The sequence below is a fragment of the Gobio gobio genome (genome assembly GCF_949357685.1).
Source record: "Gobio gobio genome assembly, chromosome: 21".
Taxonomy (NCBI): Eukaryota; Metazoa; Chordata; class Actinopteri; order Cypriniformes; family Gobionidae; genus Gobio; species Gobio gobio.
This window is the reverse complement of record NC_137117.1, coordinates 44,656,001-44,673,438: the sequence shown is the minus strand read 5'-3', so window position 1 is coordinate 44,673,438 and position 17,438 is coordinate 44,656,001. Positions and strand designations below refer to the sequence as shown.

Sequence of the window (17,438 nt, the reverse complement as noted above, 5' to 3'; positions counted from 1 at the left end):
TTTCTTTACTATCAGTAGTTGTAAGGTTGCTCATGTTTCCCCTTCTGAAAGACCGACACATTCAGCTCTATCTGAGCTGGAGTAACCGATTATAATTCTGCTTTAAATGTCAATGTTTGTGGTAAAATGGATATTTTGATGAATCGATTCATCAATAAAATGAACAATAACATCAGCAGGCTGCATTGCAATCCATATGAGGGTAAGTACAGCATCCCCAACTCTTAAACAATACTTTTTTAATACTAATCATTCATCAACATTGTGTACAGTGAAAATGCATGTTAGTAGAATATGTGCTGTCTTAGAGATGTAATCTTTGTGTTCATGTTGGTCTCATTTGGGTTTGAAAATAAATAAATACCGATTTCAGAAACATTCAAATTTCATGACTAGTAAAGTAAATGTAATAACATATTTTCCTTGCACAAAGAGAGTGTGCATATCTAATATCTTTTTTTAATGCTTTGAAATATACGCTGCCATTCAAAAGCTTTTGATCTGTAAGATTTCTCTTATGTTCACCAAGGCTGCATTTATTTGATCAAAAATACAACAACAAAAAACAGCAATATTGTGAAATATTATTAGAATGTAAAGCAGCTGTTTTCTATGTGAATATACAGTAAATTGTAATTTATTCCTGTGATCAAAGCTGCATTTCCAGCATCATTACACCAGTCTTCAGTGTCACATGACCCTTCAGAAATCATTATAATATGAGGATTTGCTGCTCAACAAACATTTATGATTATTTTCAATGTTGAAAACAGTTGTGCAAATTTTTTTTCTTCCAGGATTATATGATTAATAGAATGTTCAAAAGAACAGAATTTATCTGAAATAGAAAGCTTTTGTAATATTATAAATGTCTTTACTGTTACTTTTGATCAATTTAATGCATCCTTGCTGAATAAATGTATTAATTTCTTTAAGTTCTCCCCCCCCCCCCCCCCCCCCCCCCAAAAAAAAAAAATTCTTACTGACCCAAAACTTTTGAACAGTAGTACAATGTTACAAAAGCTTTCTATTTCAGGTAAATTTTTTTTTTTTTTTTTTTTTTTTTTTACTTTCTATTCATCAAAGAATCCTAAAAAGATTTTTTTTGGCACAACTGTTTTCAACATTGATAATAATCATAAATGTTTCTTGATCATCAAATCATCATATTATAATATTAAAATTCAGCTTTGATCACAGGAATAAATTACATTTTAAAATATATTCAAATAGAAAACATTTTTTACATTTTTACATTTGAATAATATTTCATAATATTACTTATTATTTTATTTTTTTGTATTTTAATCAAATAAATGCAGCCTTGGTGAGCATAAGAGACTTCTTTTAAAAACATAACAAATCTTGTGTATGAACGGCAGTGTATGTTTAATGGTAAACTTTAAAAAAGAAAATAGCCCATTTAGCCCTAAAAATGAATTAATAACTTAATAAATGAATCTCTACAATGTTCACCCTGAACCTAAACATATTTTAAGGATCTCAACCTTTTAAGGAAGTTTTCTTTATTATTAAATCGATTCAGGACAGTTGATATTTGTGACTTTTGTGCACCCACCCACTGTATACTAGAATATTTGTAATACAATATTGGCATATTAACAATTAAAGTTTTTTTTGTCTGATTTCATTTTACAGCATGATGGTGATCTATTGTCTTTGTGGTTGATCTTAAGCATTATTAGTATTAATGGCAATTGGCTAATCACAAAACATTTGACAAATATGTGATTAATATGACTGCCAGTAATGATTGTGCCTTAACTCCGGCTTTATCTGATTTATTGGCAGATGATTCAGGGGCTTCTAGGGTTTTGCTGAACTCAGGCTGTCAACCCGCGAGCCCAACCAAGAGAAAACACCATGAAAACGAAGACTCTGATGAAGAACACATGAACAAAATGAGATCACATCTGTACGTCTGCTGCAGTTCCATTATTTACAATGCAGCCTTTTTTTTTGTTGTTGCTATAAATCATTTAACGTTTTTTGCTCTGCATGTTTTTTTTTCTTTAGGAGAAATCAAAATGTAGATGGTGTAAATCCGGAGTCATGGAATTACAGTTCATTTGGACATGCGTCTCTGAGCGCTCTCCATAGCCGTCATGAATTTGCACCTTTTCCCATTTTTGCGGATGATCAACCCACCGAGATGACCAAACACAGCTCAGATCCTACTAGGAGCGTGCTTCTTATTCCTGGATCCGTCACACAACCTCAGCAGGTCAGACTTACACAGTCTGAAATAGTAAGAGAGATTTGTTTTTTAAAACTTAAGCCGCTTTTCCACCATCAAGCCAGACCGTTTTCTTTGTTTAAGGGTCAATGTAAAAATCCTTTCAAAATGTCAACCAAATAGTGGTACAACCAATTAGTTATTTATATATACACCGATCAGGCATAACATTATGACCTAATATTGTGTCGGTGCCAAGGCAGCCCTGACCCGTCGAGGCATGGACTCCACTAGAGCCCTGAAGGTGTGCTGTGGTATCTGGCACCAAGATGTTAGCAGCAGATCCTTTAAGTCCTGTAAGTTGCGAGGTGGGGCCTCCATGGATCGGACTTGTTTGTTCAGCTCATCCCACAGATGCTCGATTGGATTGAGATCTGGGGAATTTGGAGGCCCAGTCAACACCTCAAACTCGTCGTTGTGCTCCGTAAAACCATTCCTGAAGCATTTTTGCTTTGTGGCGGCGCATTATCTGCTGAAAGAGCCACAGCCACCAGGAAATACCGTTTCCATGAAAGGATGAACATGGGCTCAACAATGCTTAGGGAGGTGGTGCATGTAAAAGTCACATCCACATGATGGAGGACCCAAGGTTTCCCAGCAGAACATTGCCCAAAGCATCACTGCCTCCGCCGGCTTGCCTTCTTCCCATAGTGCACCTGGGGCCGTGTGTTCTCCAGGTAAGCCACACACACCCGGACATCCTCGTGATATAAAGAAAACGTGATTGCTCAGACCAGGCTGCCTTCTTCCATTGCTCCGTGGTCGAGTTCTGATGCTCATGTGCCCACTGTTGGTGCTTTGGGCGGGGTCAGGGGTCAACATGGGCACCCTGACGGGTCTGAGGCTGTGCCGCCCCATACACAACAAACTGAGATGCTCTGTGTATTCTGACACCTTTCTATCAGAACCAGCTTAACTTCTTGAGCAATTTGAGTTACAGTAGCTCGTCTGTTTGATCGGACCACACGGGCATCAATGAGCCTCGGCCGCCCATGACCCTGTGGCTGGTTCTCCACTGGTCCTCCATGACCCTGTGGCTGGTTCTCCACTGGTCCTCCATGACCCTGTGGCTGGTTCTCCACTGGTCCTTCATGACCCTCTGGCCGGTTCTCCACTGGTCCTTCATGACCCTGTGGCCGGTTCTCCACTGGTCCTTCATGACCCTGTGGCCGGTTCTCCACTGGTCCTCCATGACCCTGTGGCCGGTTCTCCACTGGTCCTCCATGACCCTGTGGCCGGTTCTCCACTGGTCCTCCATGACCCTGTGGCCGGTTCTCCACTGGTCCTTCATGACCCTGTGGCCGGTTCTCCACTGGTCCTCCATGACCCTGTGGCCGGTTCTCCACTGGTCCTTCATGACCCTGTGGCCGGTTCTCCACTGGTCCTCCATGACCCTGTGGCCGGTTCTCCACTGGTCCTTCATGACCCTGTGGCCGGTTCTCCACTGGTCCTCCATGACCCTGTGGCCGGTTCTCCACTGGTCCTTCATGACCCTGTGGCCGGTTCTCCACTGGTCCTCCATGACCCTGTGGCCGGTTCTCCACTGGTCCTCCATGACCCTGTGGCCGGTTCTCCACTGGTCCTTCATGCCCTGTGGCCGGTTCTCCACTGGTCCTTCATGACCCTGTGGCCGGTTCTCCACTGGTCCTCCATGACCCTGTGGCCGGTTCTCCACTGGTCCTCCATGACCCTGTGGCCGGTTCTCCACTGGTCCTTCATGACCCTGTGGCCGGTTCTCCACTGGTCCTTCATGACCTTGTGGCCGGTTCTCCACTGGTCCTTCATGACCCTGTGGCCGGTTCTCCACTGGTCCTCCATGACCCTGTGGCCGGTTCTCCACTGGTCCTTCATGACCCTGTGGCCGGTTCTCCACTGGTCCTTCATGACCCTGTGGCCGGTTCTCCACTGGTCCTCCATGACCCTGTGGCCGGTTCTCCACTGGTCCTCCATGACCCTGTGGCCGGTTCTCCACTGGTCCTCCATGACCCTGTGGCCGGTTCTCCACTGGTCCTCCATGACCCTGTGGCCGGTTCTCCACTGGTCCTTCATGACCCTGTGGCCGGTTCTCCACTGGTCCTCCATGACCCTGTGGCCGGTTCTCCACTGGTCCTCCATGACCCTGTGGCCGGTTCTCCACTGGTCCTCCATGACCCTGTGGCCGGTTCTCCACTGGTCCTTCATGACCCTGTGGCCGGTTCTCCACTGGTCCTCCATGACCCTGTGGCCGGTTCTCCACTGGTCCTTCATGACCCTGTGGCCGGTTCTCCACTGGTCCTCCATGACCCTGTGGCCGGTTCTCCACTGGTCCTCCATGACCCTGTGGCCGGTTCTCCACTGGTCCTCCATGACCCTGTGGCCGGTTCTCCACTGGTCCTCCATGACCCTGTGGCCGGTTCTCCACTGGTCCTTCATGACCCTGTGGCCGGTTCTCCACTGGTCCTTCATGACCCTGTGGCCGGTTCTCCACTGGTCCTTCATGACCCTGTGGCCGGTTCTCCACTGGTCCTCCATGACCCTGTGGCCGGTTCTCCACTGGTCCTCCATGACCCTGTGGCCGGTTCTCCACTGGTCCTTCATGACCCTGTGGCCGGTTCTCCACTGGTCCTCCATGACCCTGTGGCCGGTTCTCCACTGGTCCTTCATGACCCTGTGGCCGGTTCTCCACTGGTCCTCCATGACCCTGTGGCCGGTTCTCCACTGGTCCTTCATGACCCTGTGGCCGGTTCTCCACTGGTCCTTCATGACCCTGTGGCCGGTTCTCCACTGGTCATTCATGACCCTGTGGCCGGTTCTCCACTGGTCCTTCATGACCCTGTGGCCGGTTCTCCACTGGTCCTTCATGACCCTGTGGCCGGTTCTCCACTGGTCCTCCATGACCCTGTGGCCGGTTCTCCACTGGTCCTTCATGACCCTGTGGCCGGTTCTCCACTGGTCCTTCATGACCCTGTGGCCGGTTCTCCACTGGTCCTTCATGACCCTGTGGCCGGTTCTCCACTGGTCATTCATGACCCTGTGGCCGGTTCTCCACTGGTCCTCCATGACCCTGTGGCCGGTTCTCCACTGGTCCTCCACTTTTGATAGAGTCTGACCACTGCAGGCCAGGAACACCCCACTAGAGCTGCAGTTTTGGAGATGCTCTGACCCAGTCGTCTAACCATCACAATTTGGTCCTTGTCTAACTCTCCCAAATCCTTACGCTTGCCCATTTTTCCTGCTTCTAACGCATCAACTTTGAGGACAAAATGTTCACTTGCTGCCTAATATATCCCTCCCACTAACAGGTGTCGTGATGAAGAGATCATCAGTGTTATTCACTTCACCTGTCATAATGTTATGCCTGATCGGTGTATATATTCCTAATTTCATTGTAAAATCTTAGCTAGCAAAGTAACCCTTGCAGTGCTTAACACATTATTATTTTGTGGTTGTGTATTTTATTTATATCAATTATTGCATTATAAACATTTTCCGGACAATTTTTTTTTTGAGTGAATGACGGATTTAATTTTTGGATTTAAAAAGGACAAGCATCTTTAACTTAACACAAACATTTTAGAATAATAATAAAAGATAGAAGAATGATACACAAAGCTTAAATGTATTATTTATTTAGCTTAAATTGTTATTATTTCATATAGGGACATTCGTTGCAGTTACACCACCTGACTTTGCTTCGACTCAGAAGCCTGTATTAGCTTTTACCTATGCTAGCCCTTTTATCATAAACTTCTTTAAATACAATAAAGAAGTTTATGATAAAAAAGCATTTTCCTAGTTTTATATTGGTTGTACCGCCTGACATGGAAAGTGTACTAAGTTACCATACTTGAAACTAGCTATTTTCTATCAGTATTTGAGAGAGATTTACAGACCTTTCTCTCTGCCATAAGGACCAATAGGGCTCCTCTGGATGCTGCATCATCATGCTTCCTGTTATTACCTGTCACTCATAATACAAGACCCATGTTTGCAGTTCTGCCACCTTGACATTTGACAATATACAGATTCCCAGACAATAGCCCGAGTTTCTCCCAAGATTTCCCCCCCAAGTTAGCTTACACTTAATATTCAACAATATGATTGATCTGCTTTATAGATGAAATGAACTAAATTAATAATTGCTGATCTTCACAATAGAATTGAATCAACACTGATCTGACTTCAGGCCACATAATGACACTGTTTTCTTTTAGAGCTGCTGTACAGCATTGCATTGAATCATTTTCCTGTTATCGCTGTGAAGCTGCTTTAAAACAATCTGTATTATATAAAGGCTATAGAAATAAAGCTGACTTTACTTGACACATTCTTCAATGATCTCAACGGCTTTAAAACTACTGATATTTATACAATTTGTTTAAATGAATATTCTTATTAAAACACTATTTTGAAAAGTTTTGTTGGTTGTACCACCTGACATTTTGGGGGATTAAGATACAAAATATATTATTTGAATGTACTGAAAATGAATTCAAGCTAAATAGGTTTTATAGAATAAAGTGATGCATGTCATGAGTTTATCAATTTATTTTAAAAGAAGATTATGCACTTGGACACGTCATGTCATTGACCCTTAACCGTTCCATTCCGTGCGGATATGGTTTAATTTTCCACATTGGGACTGATAACGGAGCTCTTGAGTTACGTCAGTCGTTGCCTTCGTAACGCAAAGGTTTACAGAGGTATGAGATGTAAATAGCGACCGTGTTATGAATAATGATCAGGTATTTCTTTTCATTTCATTATTAACTTGTTTACTTGGCAGAAATAGCACGCTTGAGCAGCACAGAGAAGCATGCAGCCAGGCTCGAGTGGAAATATCCGTTCGGCCTCACGGTGGAGAAGCGGCTATTGATTCTACATCAGTGACTTCACTGTAACAGGATGTGCGTGTGCATTAACATGTAGAATTGTCCTATTTCCAAACAGAATCGTCCATCTGTAATCACCTGTGCCCCTGCCAGCAACCGGCCTTGCAGTCTTTCCAGCTGCCACATGTCCCCTAATAGCTGCACATCTGGATCAACCAACAAGACCAACGGTAGTTCATCTATGAGCGATTGCAAAATCAGAAGTGTGTGTTTGGTCGTGTTCTGAGTCTGAGTGAGCAGCACCTCATTACCAGCTGCTGTGGTTATAAATGTTACTAAAACATTACAAATATCCATTTGTAGGTGGATTAAAGGGTTAGTTCACCCAAAAATGTAAATTCTGTCATTAATTACTCACCCTCATGTCGTTGGACACCCGTCAGACCTCCGTTCATCTTCAGACACAAATGAAGATATTTTAGTGTAAAGCTGATGCTGAGAAAGGCTTCAGATAGGCCTCCATTGGCATTCAGTACATTTACACTCACAAGACCCATAAACGTCGTTACAAAGTCCATCTCACCACAGTGGCTCTACAATAATTTTACGATGCGACGACAATAGTTATCCAGCTTGTTCTTGTCTTCCGTGTGTGTCTCCACGACGCATGCGTGAGAATATGAGCAGATCCGGCGTTCGGACACATGACCCAGAAGAGATTTGTTCACAAGCAGAGGAAGACGCGCGTATCTCAGCTGATGAATTCTACATTGATCGTGCTTTAGGTCTCGGCGTAGTTCTCAAAATGAGACTAAAGTGAGCATTTCATGGATTCCTGAACGCCGGATCTGCGTCATATTCTCACGCATGCGTCGTGGAGACACACACGGAAGACAAGAACAAGTTGGATAAAGGTGTTATTTTGATTTTTTTTTGCGCACAAAAACTATTGTCGTCGCATCGTAAAATTATTGTAGAGTCACTGTGGTGAGATGGACTTTGTAACGACGTTTTTAGTGCCTTTTATGGGTCTTGAGAGTGTAAATGTACTGAATGCCAATGGAGGCCTATCTGAAGCCTTTCTCAGCATCAGCTTTACACTAAAATATCTTCATTTGTGTCTGAAGATGAACGGAGGTCTGACGGGTGTCCAACCACATGAGGGTGAGGAATTAATGACAGAATTTACATTTTTGGGTGAACTAACCCTTTAATACATTTATTATTGATTCTTGAAATTAAATAAATTCTCCCATGAAAATCCATAATTGATTTGGTGTTGAGGTTCTGTGATCATGTGTTCTCTCTTCATCAGCCAACACTGAGTGTGACCCTGTGATTGAGGAGCATTTCCGCCGCAGTCTGGGGAAGATCTACGAGGAGGCCGTGCCTGTCTCTGAGTCCGTGTCCATCACAGGCTCAGTGGATGACCACTTCACTAAAGCTCTGGGCGACGCCTGGCTACAGATCAAAGCTAAGGGCAATGACGGTACAGCACCAAACCACGAGGGGCGATGTTAAACTACCTTAAGCACAAACATGAACCCTTTTCAGGTTAGCTCACTTCAGAGGTGTAGTCAAGACCCAGACCATGACTAGACTATTCAATAATATTCAACAGTTGTCTTATCGAAAATAGGATTTTTTCTATGTGTATTTGAGTGGTTAAATGCTCACAAATTAAAGGAGTAGTTCACTTTAAAAATGAAAATTGATTTTGAAGCTCAAAATAGCGCATCCATTACGTGCTCCACACGGCTCCGGGGGTTAATAAAGGCCTTCTGAAGCAAATCCATGGGGTTTTGTAAGAAAAAAACACCTTCTGCATTCAACTTGTGTATCACTAGAGCGTAGCATAAGCGTCTTGAACTGCGAGAGGCGTTATGCTTTCTGCGTAAGTTGAATACGAAAGGCGATCTGGCGCTAGATATTTGACTTGTACTATGTTAAATATGGATATTTTTCTTACAAAACCCCATGGATTCGCTTCAGAAGGCCTTTATTAACCCCCGGAGCCGTGTGGAGCACGTTTATGAGGAATGGATGTGCTATTTTGAGCTTCAAAATCAATTTTCATTTTAAAGTGAACTACTCCTTTAATTTGTGAGCATTTAACCACAAGGATGGATGTGCTTTTTTGAGCCTCAAACTCAATGGACCCCGTCACTGCCATTATAAAGCTTGGAAGCATCAGGATATTTATTAACATAACTCTGATTGTGTTCGTCTGAAAGAAGAAAGTCATATACACCTAGGATGGCTTGAGGGGGAGTAAATCATGGGGTCATTTTTGCTTTAAAGTGAACTAATCCTTTAAACCTTAAGTTGCTGGTCCACGTTCTGCACCATCTTGGCACATGTGCTCAAAAAACTGCCTGTTGCACATTATGCGATTACCACACGTGTTTCCCTTCACGGCTTATTGAGCTATAAATAACTCGTCATTCTATTTATATTTTCCACTCATGTGTGAATAACTTTAAGCAGTACTGTCAACAGAAAGCTGTGAGGATAGAAACAGGATATAAACTGGTCTGGATCTCGGTCTCGAGGGGTCTAGTCTTGGTCTGGATCTTAGTCTCGAGGGGTCTAGTCTTGGTCTGGATCTTGGTCTCGAGGGGTCTAGTCTTGGTCTGGATCTCGGTCTCGAGGGGTCTAGTCTTGGTCTGGATCTTGGTCTCGAGGGGTCTAGTCTTGGTCTGGATCTCGGTCTCGAGGGGTCTAGTCTTGGTCTGGATCTCGGTCTCGAGGGGTTTAGTCTTGGTCTGGATCTTAGTCTCGAGGGGTCTAGTCTTGGTCTGGATCTCGGTCTCGAGGGGTCTAGTCTTGGTCTGGATCTCGGTCTCGAGGGGTCTAGTCTTGGTCTGGATCTCGATCTCGAGGGGTCTAGTCTTGGTCTGGATCTTGGTCTCGAGGGGTCTAGTCTTGGTCTGGATCTCGGTCTCGAGGGGTCTAGTCTTGGTCTGGATCTTGGTCTCGAGGGGTCTAGTCTTGGTCTGGATCTTAGTCTCGAGGGGTCTAGTCTTGGTCTGGATCTTAGTCTCGAGGGGTCTAGTCTTGGTCTGGATCTTAGTCTCGAGGGGTCTAGTCTTGGTCTGGATCTTGGTCTCGAGGGGTCTAGTCTTGGTCTGGATCTCGGTCTCGAGGGGTCTAGTCTTGGTCTGGATCTTAGTCTCGAGGGGTCTAGTCTTGGTCTGGATCTCGGTCTCGAGGGGTCTAGTCTTGGTCTGGATCTCGGTCTCGAGGGGTCTAGTCTTGGTCTGGATCTTGGTCTCGAGGGGTCTAGTCTTGGTCTGGATCTCGGTCTCGAGGGGTCTAGTCTTGGTCTGGATCTTGGTCTCGAGGGGTCTAGTCTTGGTCTGGATCTTGGTCTCGAGGGGTCTAGTCTTGGTCTGGATCTTGGTCTCGAGGGGTCTAGTCTTGGTCTGGATCTCGGTCTCGAGGGGTCTAGTCTTGGTCTGGATCTTAGTCTCGAGGGGTCTAGTCTTGGTCTGGATCTTGGTCTCGAGGGGTCTAGTCTTGGTCTGGATCTTGGTCTCGAGGGGTCTAGTCTTGGTCTGGATCTTGGTCTCGAGGGGTCTAGTCTTGGTCTGGATCTCGGTCTCGAGGGTCTGGATCTTGGTCTCGAGGGGTCTAGTCTTAGTCTGGATCTTGGTCTCGAGGGGTCTAGTCTTGGTCTGGATCTCGGTCTCGAGGGGTCTAGTCTTGGTCTGGATCTTGGTCTCGAGGGGTCTAGTCTTGGTCTGGATCTCGGTCTCGAGGGGTCTAGTCTTGAAGGGTCTGGTCTAGACTACACCTCTGCTATAAATGTAAACTTTGAAGATGATGGCCAACCAAAGAAACGCTTGATTCTAGTTGTATTAACATCAGAGTGTCTTTGGGTTTTATGCTTCAAATTGGAGTTTTTCAGTGTCATTTGTTGAGGTGTTTCATGTTTGAGTTGATGAGCTGAAGTCATTATCCATCGGACAAACATTCAAGTGCTTCTAACTCATTGTGTCCAAAGTTTGGAAACTCAAGTGAAATGAACCCAAGAACAGTTTATTATTTTCATGAAAACTGAGCATATTTCCTCCCAAAACGCTCCTAAAAAAATAAAGTCAGTACAACCGATGCTACCACCAGAAATGCGTACAGTTGGTTTGAGATCTGATAATGATAATATTTCTAAAATTATGTTGTTGTTGAAAAAATCTAAATGGTTCCAAGCTAAATGTAACTCTCACCTTTCTATACTGAGTTTAAATGTCGAAAGGTTGGTGTGTGTTTTAAATTTTCACATTGACATGATAAAGATAAGCAACTGCTGGGACAGTGTTTCTGTATTTTTCTAACGCGTGTCATGATCTGAGCGGCTGGCTTGGCATTGATTGTGTCTCGGCTCAATGGACCCTATGATCAACACAATTAAACCTAGCGGTGTTTTTTTATATTTTCAATTAAAACGTATAACTCTATACTTTGTGTTTTATTATGCTGGCATTAATTGACAAACCAATCTAGTCTACACTGCTGTGATTACTGGGCTACTAATCCAGCTGCTGAGAGAGTTACTGTAAACTGCATCTCTGTAATCCACCTCATGGACACTCAATAGTGGACTATTTTCTTGTTCTGTTGGAGCATTTGATTGTTGGATCTTTGAGTATTATTTGTTGACTTTTAGTAACCAGAGCTATTTTCTATTTGTGTGTGTGTGTGTGTGTGTGTGTGGTGTCATAATCTAGGATACACACAAAATGATTTCATCATCTCTTGTCTTTCTTTTTTCCTTTTGTGAAGCAATACAACTTTTTTTTCGAAATGTAAAATATGACCGTCATTACGCTGTGTGTGATGAATAAATATATAGTTTCTCATAGCAAATGACCTGTCATTTAACATGCATGCTCCTCTTTTCCCCCCTTGTGATGCACCCGTCAGGTATTCATTACGATGTTATAACAGATGTAATAAGTGCAAACATGTTGAGCATCTCACTTTGCAATTTTTTTTTTGTGGTGAATTGAACAAAAGTCTCATTAGTTGCCTGTTTGACATGGGTAGAGCTACATTAATATGGAATTTATATATACATGTGGTTAGTTGACAAATAAGCAGTGAAAAAAGCTTTTGTTTTTGTTGTAAAACACCACTTTTGAAGAATAAATGCATATTGTTATGTAGCGTGTGAAGTCTGATGTTTGAGAAAATATAAAGGGGCACTAATTTTGTCAGTTCTTTCTCTTTTTTTGAACATTTTTGCTGAAATGTGTCCTGTGTTGTGACACAGAAAGAATCGAGAATATAGAGGCGTCGCACCAAAGCACGACAGAAATCAACTCTTATTTTTTTATATTAAAGTGGGTCCAAAAAAGAGAAATATTTGAACAATTCTGAGACTAAATCTTCCTATGTGCACAGGTCGTGGGCTTCAGTAACATGACCTTAAATGGGGTCCTTCAACTAATTTAACTTGTCCGTTTAATTGGCCAATTTAAAATCAGGATATGATGTCACACCGGAGGACATGGTTTTAGTGAAAAAATCATCAAGATCCTACGCTTTTAGAAATATATAGAGGGATAAAATGATTGCCATTTACTCAAATATTATTATATTATTAACATTTGTGTGCTTTTGTTTTTAATTTATAAAAGTTGTAATTTATTGAACCATGCTTGAGACAGTCCCACCACAGGACAATTTTAAGATTTGGCTCAACTTTATCAAATCTAAAGACAAAGTTTTTATATCAACAGGTCCATGTAAGACAAAGAAATGTGTAACCATTTACTGCATTTTAAATGATGATAATACTAATTATATACATTTCTATCTTATATAAAAAAAATGGCATGGCACATCAACAATATACACACATAGTAATATAACTGATTTTGAAATATCTGATGTTGCTAAGGGCTTTGCCATTACATTCAAGTGCTGCATTTATTTGTAAAAAAAAAAAAAAACGTGAACGTGTGATTGATTTGTAACTTTCTTTTTTCCTAAAAACACAAATCACTTCAAAGCATTTTCCTGAACCCACATGTATCACTAGATGTAGGGCTCTATCATACACCCGGCGGAATGAGACGCCAGACGCAACTCAAGTGTTTTCTGCACGTTTCAGAGCGACGTGTTCTCATTTTCACGTCCAGCTCCACGTTGTTTAAATATCAAATGCACTGCTCATCTGTTCCCCCATGGGCATCTGGTCTGAACACCAGCTGTGATCAGGAGCATTGCTGGAGCTGCTATTGGAGGAACTGAAAACACTGACCATTGACCAACACACACCTGCTCTAAAGTCAATAGTGCAGTATTTTTGTGTTATTTAGAGGTTGTGTTAGTAATACGAGCATAGACTGTAAAAAAATATGGACGTAGTGTCCGTGACGCCACCCATAGGATTCTGAAGAGCAGTTTTGAAGCGTAAAGTAGGGATGAGCTGGCCGTTGTAATCTTGGCAGCGTCACTCCCGGATAACAGTCGACTCACTGATTCATAACGCTCTGAACCGCTGAATCGACTCACTGATTCATAACGCTTCGAAGCTTCATGAGGCCGTGTTTTGAAATCGTCATCACTATATAAGTCGTTATTTAGGGTTTTTTTGCGCACAAAAACTATTCTCGTCTTCATAAAGTTATTGTAGAGCCGCTGTAGTGAGATGGACTTTGTAACGACGTCTTTAGTGTCTTTTAAGGGTCTTGAGAGTGAACCGTGCATTGAGCCAATGGAGGCCTTTCAGAGCATCAGATTTACACTAAAATATCTTCATTTGTGTCTGAAGATGAACGGAGGTCTGACGGGTGTCCAACCACATGAGGGTGAGGAATTAATGACAGAATTTACATTTTTGGGTGAACTAACCCTTTAAGAGTAGCTGAAGCTCAGTGCTAGGGGTAGTAACACATTACATGTAATCTGGATTGTTATCAGAATACAAATTTTAAGTACTTGTATTTTATATTACATTTTAAAATACTCGTAATCAGACTAGTTACTTTTTTATTACACGTTATTCTTGTAGGACTGAAAAAAGCTAGCATATGCCAGAATCTGGTCTGGTGGAGGACAATTACTCCCTGAAAAGGACACTTTTTGCATCTGAACTAACTCATACAGTTAGCGCCTTAGCACCCCCATCCGAGACGTCACACACTTAATTCTAGTTGTATTAACATCAGAGTGTCTTTTGGTTTTATGCTTCAAATTGGAGTTTTTCAGTGTCATTTGTTGAGGTGTTTCATGTTTTGCGGTGGGTGTGGCTTCGGCCATTTGGTCTTCTGTCAATACGGGCATTTGGGAGAGTGATTAAATGTAAATTCCCATTGTTAACATGTGTTTCCATTTGAAAGAGATTTCTGTCTTGGTCTGAGCTTATAAGGAGGTGTGACGAGGTTCAGGGCGCGATACTGTAACGAGTTTGGCCTGTAATGCTGAATGTCTATCAGATGCTCAGCCTTATGTAATATTCAGACAGTGAGGTATTCATATTTTATTCTTTACTTCAGAGTATTTGATGTTATGTATGGTTTATCTTTGAATTGATTATGTAATTGGCATTATACATTTACCTGACTGTTAATAAATTGTTACTTGATTTATTATGAACGGGTATAATTTCAACAAAGGGTTAAACAGAATAATTCAATATAAATGACCAAACAACCAATTGGCATTCTAACCTAAATTCGAGATTATGATAAAATGGAGTCAGATAAAAATTGAATTGGAATTAAATCCCCTTTGCCCAGCTGAAAACACTGTTGTGAACTTTTCTCTTCTAAAGTGTAGGAAACTCAGAAGATGAAGACCAGGAGACTTCGGGATCAAACAGAAGTGAATCTTTTAATGAGAACTCTCTGTGCTGCAGGTCGTCCGAAAACAGTCTGATTTAACAGTACAAAATAATGCAATTTATCTACATTTCAGGGGGAGGGATTATACAGCAGGGGAGGAGACATAGGAAAATAGGGACACACCCCAAACATTCCTGTCTCATCAGCCGTAATTCAATCAGCAGAACAGTGTCATTCAAACGCATAGATGCTAATCCAGTCACTCAGGCAGTATTGCTCTAAACTTGTCATGGTAAATAGTCAGGAAGTGCATAAAGACAAAAGACTTAATGTCTCAAACACTTTCACGGCCTGACGTAATCTCCTTAGAATTTCCTCAAGTTTACTTCAAAATGTAAAACACAAATATAGATCATGTTTTCAGTTATATTCTATTACATTTGAACCTCGATATAACAATGTATACATTTGTAATCTTACAACACCGAACGCGCAGCGACCTTCACCCGCGATCGTTAGCCTTCATTGGAACGATTTCAGCGGCTTACATTCTCTCATCATAAATTATTCATAATTCATAGATTCTCTCTAATACTTTTTAAACTTTTAAATGGTCCTTTCTATAAAAGCCTAGTGCTTATATCCATCCAGAAGCTCTTCTAGGTTTGTGGAAATGCACAGCACATACTAGTCATGAGCCGATCACTGAAGACTGAGAGCCTCGCTGGATTTACACAATCATTTCACTTTCAAATGTTGTGGTTCAACGTGCATATCTAATCAGCCCCTGACTGCTGACATTCGTTATTTGAATTATCACTTAGTGTGTCATTTATCTATTACTATGTTTGGAAGGCTTTTGTTGACAAATTTACTTCATTTCATATTTACGTGCAATGCAGGGAATCACAAACTTTTGTCATCTGAACCTCTTTGACCTAATATATTTGGCCTACTTGAAGTACCCCTTAAATAATCATTTAGGTAAATAATAAAATGAAATCAATAATAATACTAATAAAGTTCTCTGATGTTGCTTAATAGTCACATGACATGCAGGTAAACAAAATATTGTTTTATCTTTTTTTTGTATTTTGATTTTCATTTTTAAATGATTAAAATTTTAAATTGTTATGACTTAATTAGTTAATAGCGTTTCATTAAATGGACGAAGCCCCTGCAGTTCCATCACAAACTCCAGTCTGGAAAACCCTGATGTAATATTTAATGCACTACATGTTGTTGATAACAAAGAATGGAATGTATTTTCTTTCTCTTTGTATTTTAGATCAATATGGTACAAGATTATTGAAGTGATAAATGAGTTGGGTCAAAAGTAATCAAAAAGTACTTTTCAGGACAGGTCAGTATGGATTACAATTTGTAAGTATTCTACTCGGCACTGCTGAAGCTTGAGACTAAAGACCATAAGGAGACCTTTCCAGGAGAAATACCATATCCAGAAAACCTGCGGGCCGGCCAGAGCAGAATGTGCGGTCGGACTCGGCCTAGAAGACCCATCATGATCTGTGGGAGCAGAAGAAATGCAGCATTGTTAACGGGAAAAAAAACGTTTGTAAAGCAACTTGATACAATCACAGTTTTTTTAAGTAGCCTAATACATTATTCTGGCTTTCAAGAAGTATTGTTTTTCTGATACATTTAATGTTTAGCTTTCAAATATAAAGTCCACTGTATGAAGAATTTTTGGGTTTAATATGTTACAGTTTACTTTATTTTGCTCTCCTTACATAAATTAACTATAGTGTCCTGCACACACTAGTGAAACATATCTGGAGACTGAATCATTTTTGGTTTGACTGTGTATCAAAAATAAATTATTGTTAAGGGCTTCATTTGGACAACTTTAAAGGTGATTTTCTCAATATTTAGATTTTTTGTTTGCACCCTCAGATTCCAGATGTTCAAATAGTTATATCTCGGCCAAATATTGTCCAAACCACACATCAATGGAATGATTATTAGCCGTTTATTATTGAAACCGTTCCCGTTCCTATTATTATTAATCTTCTTCCGCCATCGAAGTCTATGGCAGCCCATAGAACCGTATGGTAAAAAGTTGTTAAATTTGGCACACTAATAGAGGACAGTCTGAAATGTCACCATAGCAAATCTGGAGTCTTTAACTCAATCCCTCTAGCGCCACCATCAGTCCAAATGTTGACTCATGTTTATGCTAATAACTTTTGAACCATAAGGACTAGAAACAAAATTCTTTTTACATCTGATTCCTTGGCTCAAGACGATAGAGACAGAGCATATTTAGGCCACGCCCACACCGGGGGGGGAAACAATCCAACGCTCTCCATTGACTTTGCATTGCGTGAGGCTGCCTCATTGTCATTTCGGACTTATAACAAAAAACAGAACAATGTCTAAAAGCTGATATGGGACAAAGTGTACAGCAAACAAGCTAAACAACACAGAAATAAATTTTTATAAGCTGTCGACCCAAAAAAACGAGCGTTTAAGAAGATAAAAGTGGATACAGGCAATACGAAGTGAAGCTTCAGCTGAAGAATGGGTCAATTTTGGGATCCTGACACTCAGTGTGTCTCA

At 41.6% G+C, this 17,438-nt stretch overlaps 1 protein-coding gene across 2 annotated transcripts; it reads left to right on the top strand.

Moving 5' to 3' along the window:
* Nucleotides 1-12,229, top strand: vgll4a (vestigial-like family member 4a). 2 transcript variants are annotated; one of them, XM_079803137.1, is made up of 5 exons: nt 1-202; nt 1,813-1,936; nt 2,038-2,269; nt 7,187-7,298; nt 8,384-12,229. In XM_079803137.1, the coding sequence occupies exons 1-5, from the start codon at nt 127-129 to the stop codon at nt 8,587-8,589; spliced, it is 750 nt and encodes a 249-aa protein (XP_079659263.1). In that variant the 5' UTR covers nt 1-126; the 3' UTR covers nt 8,590-12,229. The 2 variants fall into 2 exon arrangements, with proteins under 2 accessions (XP_079659263.1, XP_079659264.1); XM_079803138.1 differs by having other exon boundaries at nt 2,038-2,245; nt 8,384-8,715.
* The last annotated feature ends 5,209 nt before the right edge of the window (nt 12,230-17,438 follow it).

Coding starts and splice junctions, on each gene's coding strand:
- vgll4a (XM_079803137.1), top strand. CDS start 127: ATGGATATTTTGATGAATCGATTCATCAATAAAATGAACAATAACATC. Junction 1,937..2,037: donor AACAAAATGAGATCACATCT/GTACGTCTGCTG, acceptor TTTTTTCTTTAG/GAGAAATCAAAATGTAGATG. Junction 7,299..8,383: donor ATCAACCAACAAGACCAACG/GTAGTTCATCTA, acceptor TCTCTTCATCAG/CCAACACTGAGTGTGACCCT.